Source organism: Plectropomus leopardus, chromosome 1, assembly GCF_026936395.1.
Source record: "Plectropomus leopardus strain MGB_pleo_1.0 chromosome 1, ASM2693639v1, whole genome shotgun sequence".
NCBI lineage: Eukaryota > Metazoa > Chordata > Actinopteri > Perciformes > Serranidae > Plectropomus > Plectropomus leopardus.
In genome coordinates, this window is record NC_142176.1 from 34127498 (window position 1) to 34138447 (window position 10950).

General features: G+C 38.4%; 1 protein-coding gene across 3 annotated transcripts in view; it reads left to right on the forward strand.

Moving 5' to 3' along the window:
• Nucleotides 1-6743, forward strand: part of LOC121940967 (transcription initiation factor TFIID subunit 4) — a 103848-nt gene extending 97105 nt beyond the window's left edge. For all 3 annotated transcript variants that reach the window (XM_088080529.1, XM_042483653.2, XM_088080537.1), the window contains one exon: nucleotides 4466-6743. In XM_088080529.1, the coding sequence (XP_087936655.1) occupies nucleotides 4466-4639 (174 nt within the window). In that variant the 3' untranslated portion in view covers nucleotides 4640-6743. The remainder of the gene's footprint in view (nucleotides 1-4465) is intronic.
• The last annotated feature ends 4207 nt before the right edge of the window (nucleotides 6744-10950 follow it).

Below are 10950 nucleotides of genomic sequence, written 5' to 3' on the forward strand. Positions count from 1 at the left end.
AGAGATGTATCGAAGTATCCCTGCGCGTTCTGTACGATGGATATGTCATATGACATAATGCCTCCGAGCGCCCATCACAGATAAAATGACAGATGCTGTTTTTTGCCTCATGGATCTTTCTTGGCCAAGCTGATTTTGAGACTTTCGGTTGCCCCCCCCGCCTCTGCTCGCCTGCTTTTTCTCTCCTTCTCACTTTTTCTTTTCATCCACTGTGACCTTACAAAGCCTGCCATTTTGTTTTTCATTGAATTTCAGACACAATTACTGTGTAATTGCTGGCGACAGGGAAAGCGTGGTTGTTGATGTCTCGCTTTCCTTTTTAACTGACACTCAGCCATCTGCTTTGTTTAGCATCGGTGTTTACCCCTCCCATCCCCGCTCCCTCCTCCACAACATGATTTTCTGCGTGTGCTGGCGAGAGGGATCGGTCTCCATAGATACCGACAACAACATCCCCATGTTTGGGTTGCTGGCATGTGGAGGGCATATAAAGACGGAGGGGAGAGGAGAGGCAGCGTTGAGTGAATTCCTGGACGAGCACTGACCTTTCTGCCTGTATTTGGATCACTTAAGGCTGCCCCTGTCACTAAAGGGAATGAGGCATTCTGAAAGCTGTGGCGCACTACCTGAACAGCGATATCTGGCTATGCTTACTGTCTATCTCCTCCCCACCATCAACCACTGCGGCGACAGCACCACCCCAGCACCAACTGCCTGTGGCTACCACTGCCCATCCGTCCAGGTGGATGGATGGCTTTGATTGGTAGAATCTGTGGCCCTGTCGCTGGGCTTACGTGTGAGTGGCAGTAATTGGCATGGCAGTAGGCAGGCTCATCTTTCACATGTGGTCAGCCATGATTGACCTGATTAGGTTGGGGTCGCTCCCCAAAGTGAGGGTCTGGTGTGCCCTACGGGTGCGAGGAGCTGGCTTTACCCACTTGCTCCTTATCCCGCGGCCTCTCCCAGCATGTAAGCATTACTGACCAGAGACCAGTGCTGGACTGGGATAATGATTCAGGCCTAGACTCTAACTGGAACCAATGCCAATTCTGAAACATTCACAACAGACCACATATACTGTCACCCCTTTATTGTAATATATCTTCTGTTTACTGTTTAGGCCAGTAACATATAATCTAGTGTCATTACTACATACATAAACTGCTCCAACAAACTTCTGAAACAGACAAGTGTTTTTTCTTTGTGTTAGACAGTCGCATTTTCTTAATTAAAGCTACTGAAATTAATGTTCTTATTAGGGCTGTCAGCGTGTTAATCACAATGTGATTAAGGTCCGTACATAACGTGCTTTTTTTTTTTTAAAACTATGTTAATTGCTGGTTGACATTCCTGTCTTTAAGAGGCTGTACTGAGCCGAGTTTTAAAGCGAGATGATACTGATCATACCGGTAGCGTATGAAACTAGAAGATCTCAGGAATTCAGCGGTAACCTTCGGTGGCCATTAGAGTAACTGCAGTCTTTGGCACTTCTGCTTTGGCTTAATGTCTCAGCCCAGGAGGTTGTTGTCGCTTGATGCTAACCCAAGCAGCAGCTATGTGTGAGGCGCATAAACAGAGGCTTCGGTTAGCCCTATTCCTGCTTTTTTTTACCATACTGGGGGGATCAACATACCTAATAGAGACATGGTTTGGGAGGGGCCAGAGAATTGCGCTTCCAAATGCAAACGTACAAGCTAAACTTTCAAATTTTAAAGTTCACACCTACAGGCTAATTTAACACAGAATATTAATTGTTTAACTCTTTGAAACCAGAGCAAATTAGCTTGATTTATTTCAAAAACAAGGTGAGTAGGCAATGAGCAACAAAGAATAAATGACCCCCGTAATTAGCAAATAATTTGTAAAAAGTGGAAGACAATTACCTGTAAATTAGTATAAATAAATAAATGAATGAGAACAAAAAAGAATGCAACAAAGCCAGACAAGAAAGGCCCTGGAAAAAGGGGTTGAAAACATATATAACAATTATGTAACTGAATTTTATTCGTATGTATAGTTTTTTTCTATATACCTAGGCATTTTTTCCAAGCTTTTTTAAAAATTATTTTCTACTAATTGTTTGCAATTTGTGGAATATTTCTTGCCAAGTTGTTCATTGTGTTTTTCCCATGTTTTTGAAAAAAAAAAAATCACACCAATTTGCTCAGGGTTCAAAGAGTTAAAAAGTCACAACACATAACGTGACTAGGTTTACATTGAAAAATAATATTTTTTGTGTGTAGCTTTTCTTGAACACTTTTGAACACTGGCCTGATACTCTGGCCTATCAGCTGCTCAGGCCACCGGGAATTCTCCTGGTGCTCCCAAAGGCCGGTGCAGGTCCTGCCAGAGATGGTAGATGTGGTTGAGGTAAATTGGCGGTAACAGTGGCCTGGCTACCCTCACTCACCACGCAGCGTCCAGGGGTCAGAGAGTGTACAGAGGGAAATTTGAGACAAAGCACCGTCATACAGTGTACACAAAGACAAGCATATGAGGGGGGGAGGGACTTTGGTTTGGTTCTTGTAAATCCATACCCATCATATGTTTGCAATTAAGGCCTGTCTGTGCTGTGTGTTTACAGAGTGGTGCAATCAATGTAATTGTGAGAGGGTGTTCCTGACTGAAATGTCTGTCTTATTTCTCTCTGCCTGGGTTCAAGTGGGCACTTGCTGGATTTTTGTCCTAGTGTTTCTCATTTCCAAATGTAAATGCATCCCTTGATTTGTATCAGCCTCTGTATACACTCCCTTTTTTTATCGTTCTCATTTTTCCTGGATCAAATACAAACAACAAGGGCTCCATTTCAGAGTCGGACGTCAGCTAAGATCTATGTCAGCAGCGTTGTTCATTTAGAGGGAAAATCTATTCATATTCAGGGCAATGCAAAGAGCCATACAACACGGTTAAATAGAAATGATAGTTTCCTTTCTGTTGGAGCGCGGCGCCAATGTTTTTTTTTTTTTTTCGGCTTCGTGTTCAGCTAGTTTAAGAAAAAAAAATCTCAGAACACGGCTGCACCTGAAGATCTGGACGTTATTAGTGCATCTTTTTGATCTCATTCATGCTCTGCAAGCGGGATTACTTTTCCTAATTGAAGGTGTATACTTGCTTAGAGGCCACAACATTCCTTACTATTGATACTGTCAATGTGTTAGCCATTCAACAACGATTACTTCAGTGGGAAATTAGAAACACAGCATTGCTTACTTTTGAACTGTTACTATGTTTCACCATGGAAACTATCCCTTCAGCTGCGCCACACACACAAGATCTTTTCTTTCACTGAAGGCAAAGCGGGAACAAATTGCCTTAAAAAGAGAAAGTGCAAAACACACAGAGAAAATAAGGTTAATGAAACCTCAGGAACTTAACAGTCTTGGCTGTTTCTAATAAAGAGCACAATAATTTTATTTTCAGTTCATCTGAAAACTCATATGCACAAAAAGCATGATACATGAAGTCACATTCTCGATGAAGTCGGCACAAGCAGTTAGAGTGCAGTGGGATCAGTGTGTTGTGATGGTGACTATAGTGTGTCGATGACCTCTGTCGATTAATATGAAGCATCCTCGCAGGTGTAAAGCTCTAAGCTGAAATATTCCCTCCTGTCCCCTGATTAGTTTCAGGGTTCCTACACATCTTTGGAAGAGGGTAATCCTTTCATGTCTGGAAGAATTTTGTTAATGGACAAAAACAAGACTCTGAGCCAACGGCCATGCCAGAAGGCCCTGTGAGGCTTTACTTAGGCACAGCAGGCAAGGCAAGGCAGCTTTATTTGTATATCACATTTCATACAACAGGGCACTTCAAAGTACTTTGCAGAGTAATTAAACATATAACATAATAAAGGATACAGATTTACAGTAAAGGAGTAAAGAGATAAGATATACATTAAATTGAATTACTAAATGATTTAAAAACCCCGTTGGAACGGAGTTCGGTCCACGAGCAGGGGCCCTTCTGTGCGGAGTTTGCATGTTCTCCCCGTGTCTGCGTGGGTTCTCTCCGGGGTCTCCGGCTTCCTCCCACAGTCCAAAGACGTGCAGCTCAGGTTGATTGGTGACTCTAAATTGCCCTTAGGTGTGACTGTGAGCGTGAAAGGTTGTCTGTCTATATGTGTCGGCCCTGCAATAGTCTGGCGACCTGTCCAGGGTGTACCCCGCCTTCCGCCTGATGACAGCTGGGATTGGCTCCAGCGCCCCCCCCCCGCGACCCTTGCGAGGACAAGTTTCTGTTTTTATACTCATTATTAAAAACATCACTTTTCACAATGGCAAACAGGGTGTTCTGTTTATTCCAAGCACAGCATTGTGAACAAAATGAATGTAGGTTAAATCATTGTCATGCTATACTATATAAAGGTAATATTAATAATTGGCAATTATGGACTTGTAAATGTAAAATGTTAAAGAAACAGTTTAAAGTTACCCATCTAACCTTTTGACCTCTCCATTGTCTCCAGGTTTCAGGCAGCACAGCGGGCTCCCTGGCCAGCTCCTCCACCCCGTCCACCTCATCGCGCCAGTACACACGGCAACGCATCACTCGCGTCAACCTCAGGGACTTAATTTTCTACATGGAGCAGGAGAGAGAGACCGCCCACTCCCTCCTCCTTTACCGTGCCCTGCTCAAGTAGCCTCTGCTCCGCTCAGCGCCCACCTCAACCTCCTCCTCCTTCCCAGCCACGTGCCTTCAGATCAGGTCTAAATGTTTCAGCTCTGTGTCTCCATATGTACTGTAGTGACGTTTGATGTAGCTTTTAATAAGAAGAAAGAGAAAGAGAGAGAGAGAGAGAGAAAAAAACACAAAAATAAAACTATTTTGGTTTATTCTCTATTTAGATTCACGGTGTGTAGTTAGATCATTCAGTTTAAAGGCCATATCAAACTCTTTGTGTTCGATTTTTTTTAAAGGAACAAAGTGGTTTTGGTGTCGCAGGACTTGACCCAGAGCTTGTTCCATGTATGTCAGGTAGCTATTTATTTGACGGCAGTAGCTTCAATAAACCACCTCAAAGTAAGGATTATTTTGGCAAAGAGAATTATGTTCACACCTCGATACAGCCTACGATATTCTCCATGAGCTATTTGTTGAACGCAGTTCAATGAATGTAGTTTAGCTGAACTCAATTAATGAGAGACTTTACTGGTTTCTATACCGAGACATCGTTATGAAACATTAGGATTCCAAATAACAGCATCACGTTCAATTTCCCCACCGTATGTGTAAATAGTTCTTATTGAATTATTTTACAGCATGTATATTTTTATCACATGTAAGCTTTGTAAGAAAAGGAATAACCCATGTGTCGATATTATGAAACCTGATGTTTTGTAAAACCATGTGCTTTGAATGAGTCAGAATTAGAAAGTTTATTCTGTTCGCCTGTAGAGTATTTGTTATAAGGCAGGGTCCTCATGACCCTTCTGCAAAGGTCATTAGACAAAATCATGATAGCACGATGAAGCCAGTTTTTGATTGGTCACCTTCTCAGTGTTTTTTTTTTTTGTTGTTGTTGTTTTTTTTTACCAGCCCCAACGTGAACTTTGTTTTTATAAATGTTTGTACGTTGTGTTCACCTCATGCTCATGCTCACCTCAAATATGTAATATTGTAGGTTGGGTGGTGACTGGGGAGAGTGAAACCTCGGAACAAAACATTCCTTCATTTTTTTTCCTCTCTGTTTTATTCGTGCATTAATGATATTTTAAAAAAAGAAAGAAAAAAAAGTACAGTTTCAAAATATTCTCAATTTTGCTGGTTGCCCCCCCTCAGCCCCAACCTACATGGATAATGACTGAAAGACAAAAGCACTTACACCTGATTTTGACCCAAAATTAGATCTTACAGCTGTAAAGTAATGTAAAACTATAGAATGAAGCAGCCTAAAATTAATTTCTACATTTTTCCCATATTGTTTCTGTGTTTGTATCACAGATTGAAGAGAGGAATGGGATAAACGCCTGCTTTTTATATGTCGTATTGCATTGTCGCCTTTTTGTTGTTGTTTTTTACAAATCCTTATTGAGTCATGTAATATTGTCCAATGTGTATTTCTGTTTGTTTTTTTCTATTTAACTAAATATCTTGGCCTCTATGCAGCTTCTCTTGTCATATTGAAATTTATTTAAATATTGGTGACATTTGGAACAATTGTTGTGCATTGTACATTTGGACAGCACTTTTTTTTATATCTATTTTATCTGACAACTGAAAGCTGTCACTGTATTATAGCAAAGAAATGACTCTTTTAAGTAGTAAACAGTATTGCCAACTTCTGTCTAAAGACAGTTATTTTTAACAATTAATATATTTTCATTTTCTTTTTTTGTTTGGGATTGGCTTTTATGCGCAACACATTTTCATAAATTTTATCTCCAAAATACCATGTTTTAAAAACAAGCACAACAATATTGATTGTGGTGATTTCAAATGATTTTATTAGTGATTTCTATGGTTTCTGGTGGTTTCACAGGAGGACATTTCTACTACTACTACTACAGCTTTTTAGCCAAAATATTAGGACAATATTACTGATGTAAACAGATGGGGGAAATAACATTTCAATGTAAGGATGATTTGTAAATATTGTTTACAAAACTATGTGTTTATTAGAACCACGTTATTTTTGGTAAACTCTTGTACATATCTTGAAAATTTCCTGTTTGTGTGAAAAAAACAATACTTATGTATTTGTACCTATTTTGTAAAGGAATAAATAAGCTGTTTACTAAACTGAACACATACTGACTTTGTGCTTTTCTTATTTTACTCTAACAGCGAACACATTCAAATGTCTGTAGGTAATGTGGGAGTCTGAACAGGAATGAAAAGAAAATGTAAATTTTTTCTCTAAAATGACTTAATAACCAAGCAATATTTTCCCCTCTCTTCATTCCTTGCTCTTTAAAGAGAAAAATAAGCTGTTATGTTTTTGCAAGACAGTTTTACCAAAGTCAACTACTAATTCAGCCTGCTTCATTTCCATTTCTAACATTGCACATGCTAAGTACAAACTGAGTCAAGCACTGCTGCTCAACTATGAAAAGTCCCCCTAGGTTTCTGCTGCTAATTAAGCAGAAGCATTTTTGAAAAGACCAAACTGTTTAACTCAGTGCAAAATATTGGGGTTTGGGAGCATATTGGTTTTTTCAAGATCTCGGCCTATTCCTCAGTCCCTCTGGAGCTGTAGACTGATCTGGATTCAGCCCTGAAGACGACCTTACCGCTTTGCAAAAATTAACGAGGAGTGCACATTTGGCTGTGTACAGTAGGCTGGCGAGATTCATCAGGTTACATCAGTTCAATGAAAGGACGCAGAGGTCGACTCACTGAGTACAGCAACCACATACATACTTAAATGCTGGCATCATCTGCAGTAAATGCTTCTCTAGATCATTGACGGATTGAGGTGACTACTATAACAAAGCCTTACTTTTTTCCTTATTTAAAGGTATAGTTCACCCTAAAATCAGAAAATCCATAGTGTTCCTCTGTAGTGCTATTTATAAATCTAGGCTGATTTTGGTGTGAGTTGCTGAGTGTTGCAGAAATGTCTGCCCTCTCTCGAACATAATGGAACCAGATGGCACTCGGCTCTCAGGAGTGCAAACTTGTCACCTTTTGGCGAAAATCACCTCATTGATTTCAAAATAGGTCATTTATGTGATTTGTGCAGATCTGATAACTTTTTGAGGGGGTGGGAGGGTGAGTAAATGAGGTCAGAGAGAAATAAGCCTACTTCACTAAAACCTCTCATCACTACAACACACACACACACACACACACGCACACACACACACACACACACACACACACACACACACACACACACACACAAACACAAACAAATAAATACATAACTGACCATGTTTAATTTTGCAATGACTCGACACACTGTGCTGGAATGCAATGTATGACCGTCAATCAGCATCTTTTAATTGACCCTCACTGTTGACTGTAGTTGCCTCGGCTTGTGGCGTGGGTTGGACACTATATGAAAATATTCCACCACAGGTAAATGCATTTAAAATTGTATTTAGGTAAAATAAACTAGTATTATCAGTAAAATGCAGCCAAACTCAAAGTAGACAACTAAATGTCAAAGTAGTCATTGTGGTCCCTGTCAGTGTTTTCCTATTCTAACTGATGTCTTTGTATTGCATTAATGTGTTTGTGTCATTTTGCTAATTTTAACTCCTTTAGAAAATGTTGGGTAGTTTAATCTACAGCAATGCATCATATTCTATACGATCATCATATGTTTGTGGAGAAGCTGTCCTGTGAGAACCACAAATCTGTAAAAGGAAGGTTTTTGAAGACTCTATGTAACTAAAGAAGCATACTGTACTATGGCTTTTTTTTTTTTATTTTTTTTTTTTACAAAAATACTATACTATGGCATTCTTCTTCTTTATACAATGGCATTTTTTGAAACATGTACTAGACTATGGCATTTTTTTTGACACTGTATACCATGATTTGGCATCGACATAGTAAACTATGACTTATTTATTGAAACAGTATAGTATGGCTTTTTTATTCTTTATTTTTTGGCATACTATAACTATTTTTTATTATTTCAACAGATATAATACACAGTGATTTTTTTGGCAAACTATATTCTGCTATTTTTTTCCCAACATACTATACTATAGATGTTAAATCATGTTATTCTTTCATTTTTTTCATGTCATACTAAGCTATGATTTTATTCCTTTTTTGACATACTACACTTTGGAATTTTGTTTGGCACTGACTTGGTATCAACATACTATACTATGACATTTTTATGGCATCTATACTATGATTATTTATTGACAAAGTATAGATTGGTATAGATTTTTTTTTTTTTTACTACATCCTATCCTTGCCACTTTCTAAAAAGCATACTTTACCCACATGAACTCAACCAGTAGAGGTAACCCTGTTGATCCCACAGTGATCGATAGGGGGAGCTATAATACAGCGTAATGCAAGTGTTTTCCAAATTAAAATGTAGAGAGGAAGAGAGGAAGGCGATGAAAAACGAAAGAAAAATCACCAAAATCACTGAGACGAAAAAACGCCGCAGAGAAGTTTCTTCCATGAGAACTGTGTAGGGAGTTTATATGACACCCTGTTTACTTTCCTTTTCATCATATTTTTGGGAGTGAGACCGGAGGACTGATTTGCCGTTGAGGACTGAGTACTGAGTTAGCATGGTAAGCTAGCGGTTAGCCATGTGTAAACGTTGATATTGCGTTGGCAGTTTGGGCCACTACTTTATTTTGTGTTATGTTTCTTTGCCTTAAGAGTACCATAAACCAATCGGGGATACATAAGCAAGTTTAAAAATGATTTTCAGAGTCCTGCTGTTGTTTTTGACAGTGATGGTTGTGTAAAAAGTTAGACGCTACTCCATTATTTTCTCGTGTAAGGGCGAGGCAGGTTTCTGACATTTCAGTGAGAAATCTTTTATTGTTGCTGTTGTACACGAAGATGAACAGTGAATGTAAGATTTGATGCATTTAAATTCCTATTTGATTAATTACAAACTGTTTTTTTCTGTATTGTGTTTAGGCAACAGTTAATTCACATTATAAATATGTTGAATTTAGTCACTGATAAAGACGGAGCGAGATATGGTTACTAATGGTGGTAACAAATTTACTCCACAATAGTAATGAGAGATATTTTCCCTTTTTTTTGAGTCTGAGATAATTTCGTTGGAGACCTGATCCGGTTTGGCGACCCAGGGGAGCAAGAAGAGGATTCTGTGTAGTTTCCATGATACCAGGAGTGACATCAGCCTTCCTTCATCACAGATAAGCACATGAGATCTCTAAAAAAACACACACTACCCGGGTAGCAACGTCAAAAATGTACGCATTTTACACCTGAGCTGAGGAGAACTGAAGACTGAACAGTACAGACTGACAAACTAAGGACTGAGAAAACAGCATTTGTGCTGCAAAGGACAAGTTTGGGTTTACATATTGGTATTGTTTTTTGTTGTTGTGCTGTAATAAATCTGCTGTCCACTTTAACCCCTTATTAGCTGTGTGTCATTCGCTCCTGAGAAGATTGGCCCAAATTTCATAAAAAGATCTTAGCTCTCTGTATATTCAATAGTGGTAAAGTCAACTGTGTTGTTCGACACTGTACTATGACTTTGTATTTACATACTGTACTATGACATTTTTATGACATCTACACTGTGATTATTTATTGACATAGTATGATATGGCATTTTTTTTTACATACTATACTCTGCCATTTTCTAAAAAACATACTATACTAAGGCTTTTTAGAAACACACTATATTATAGCATTATTTTAACATACTAAACTGTAACTTGGTATCCGCATACTATACAGTGACTTTTATGGCACACTATACTAAATACTTTTTATTGACATAGAATACTATGGCATTTTTTTGGCATTCAAAAGAGCATGAAAATGTCATAGTAAAATATGTCATACAGAATAGCAGTACAGTAGTCACAGAACAGAATGTTGCCCAAAAAACACATAAAATGTCATAATGTGGTATGTCGTCCCAAATACTATGAAAAAGTGAAGGCATAGTATGTTTTTCCAAAAAAAAAAAAACCCAACAAAGTCATAGGATAGGATGTAATCCAAAAAAACACAAAAAAGTGATAGTATAGTAGGGTGACCAAAATAGCATATAGTCATATTACAGTATGATGTCCAACATGGCATGAAAAAATTAATAGGATAATTTATTATCCAAATAGCATAAAAAACATAGTATAGTATGCTGTCCAAAACAACACAAAAAAACAAAACAAAAAAAAAAGTGCTGTCTGAAATGACATGAAAACTCATAGTATAGCATGGCATCCAAAATAACAGTAAAGTAATAAGTAAGAAAAGTAATAATGTAGTATGTTGTCCAAAATAGCATTAAAGAGTCATGGTTTATTATTTCTTCAGAAA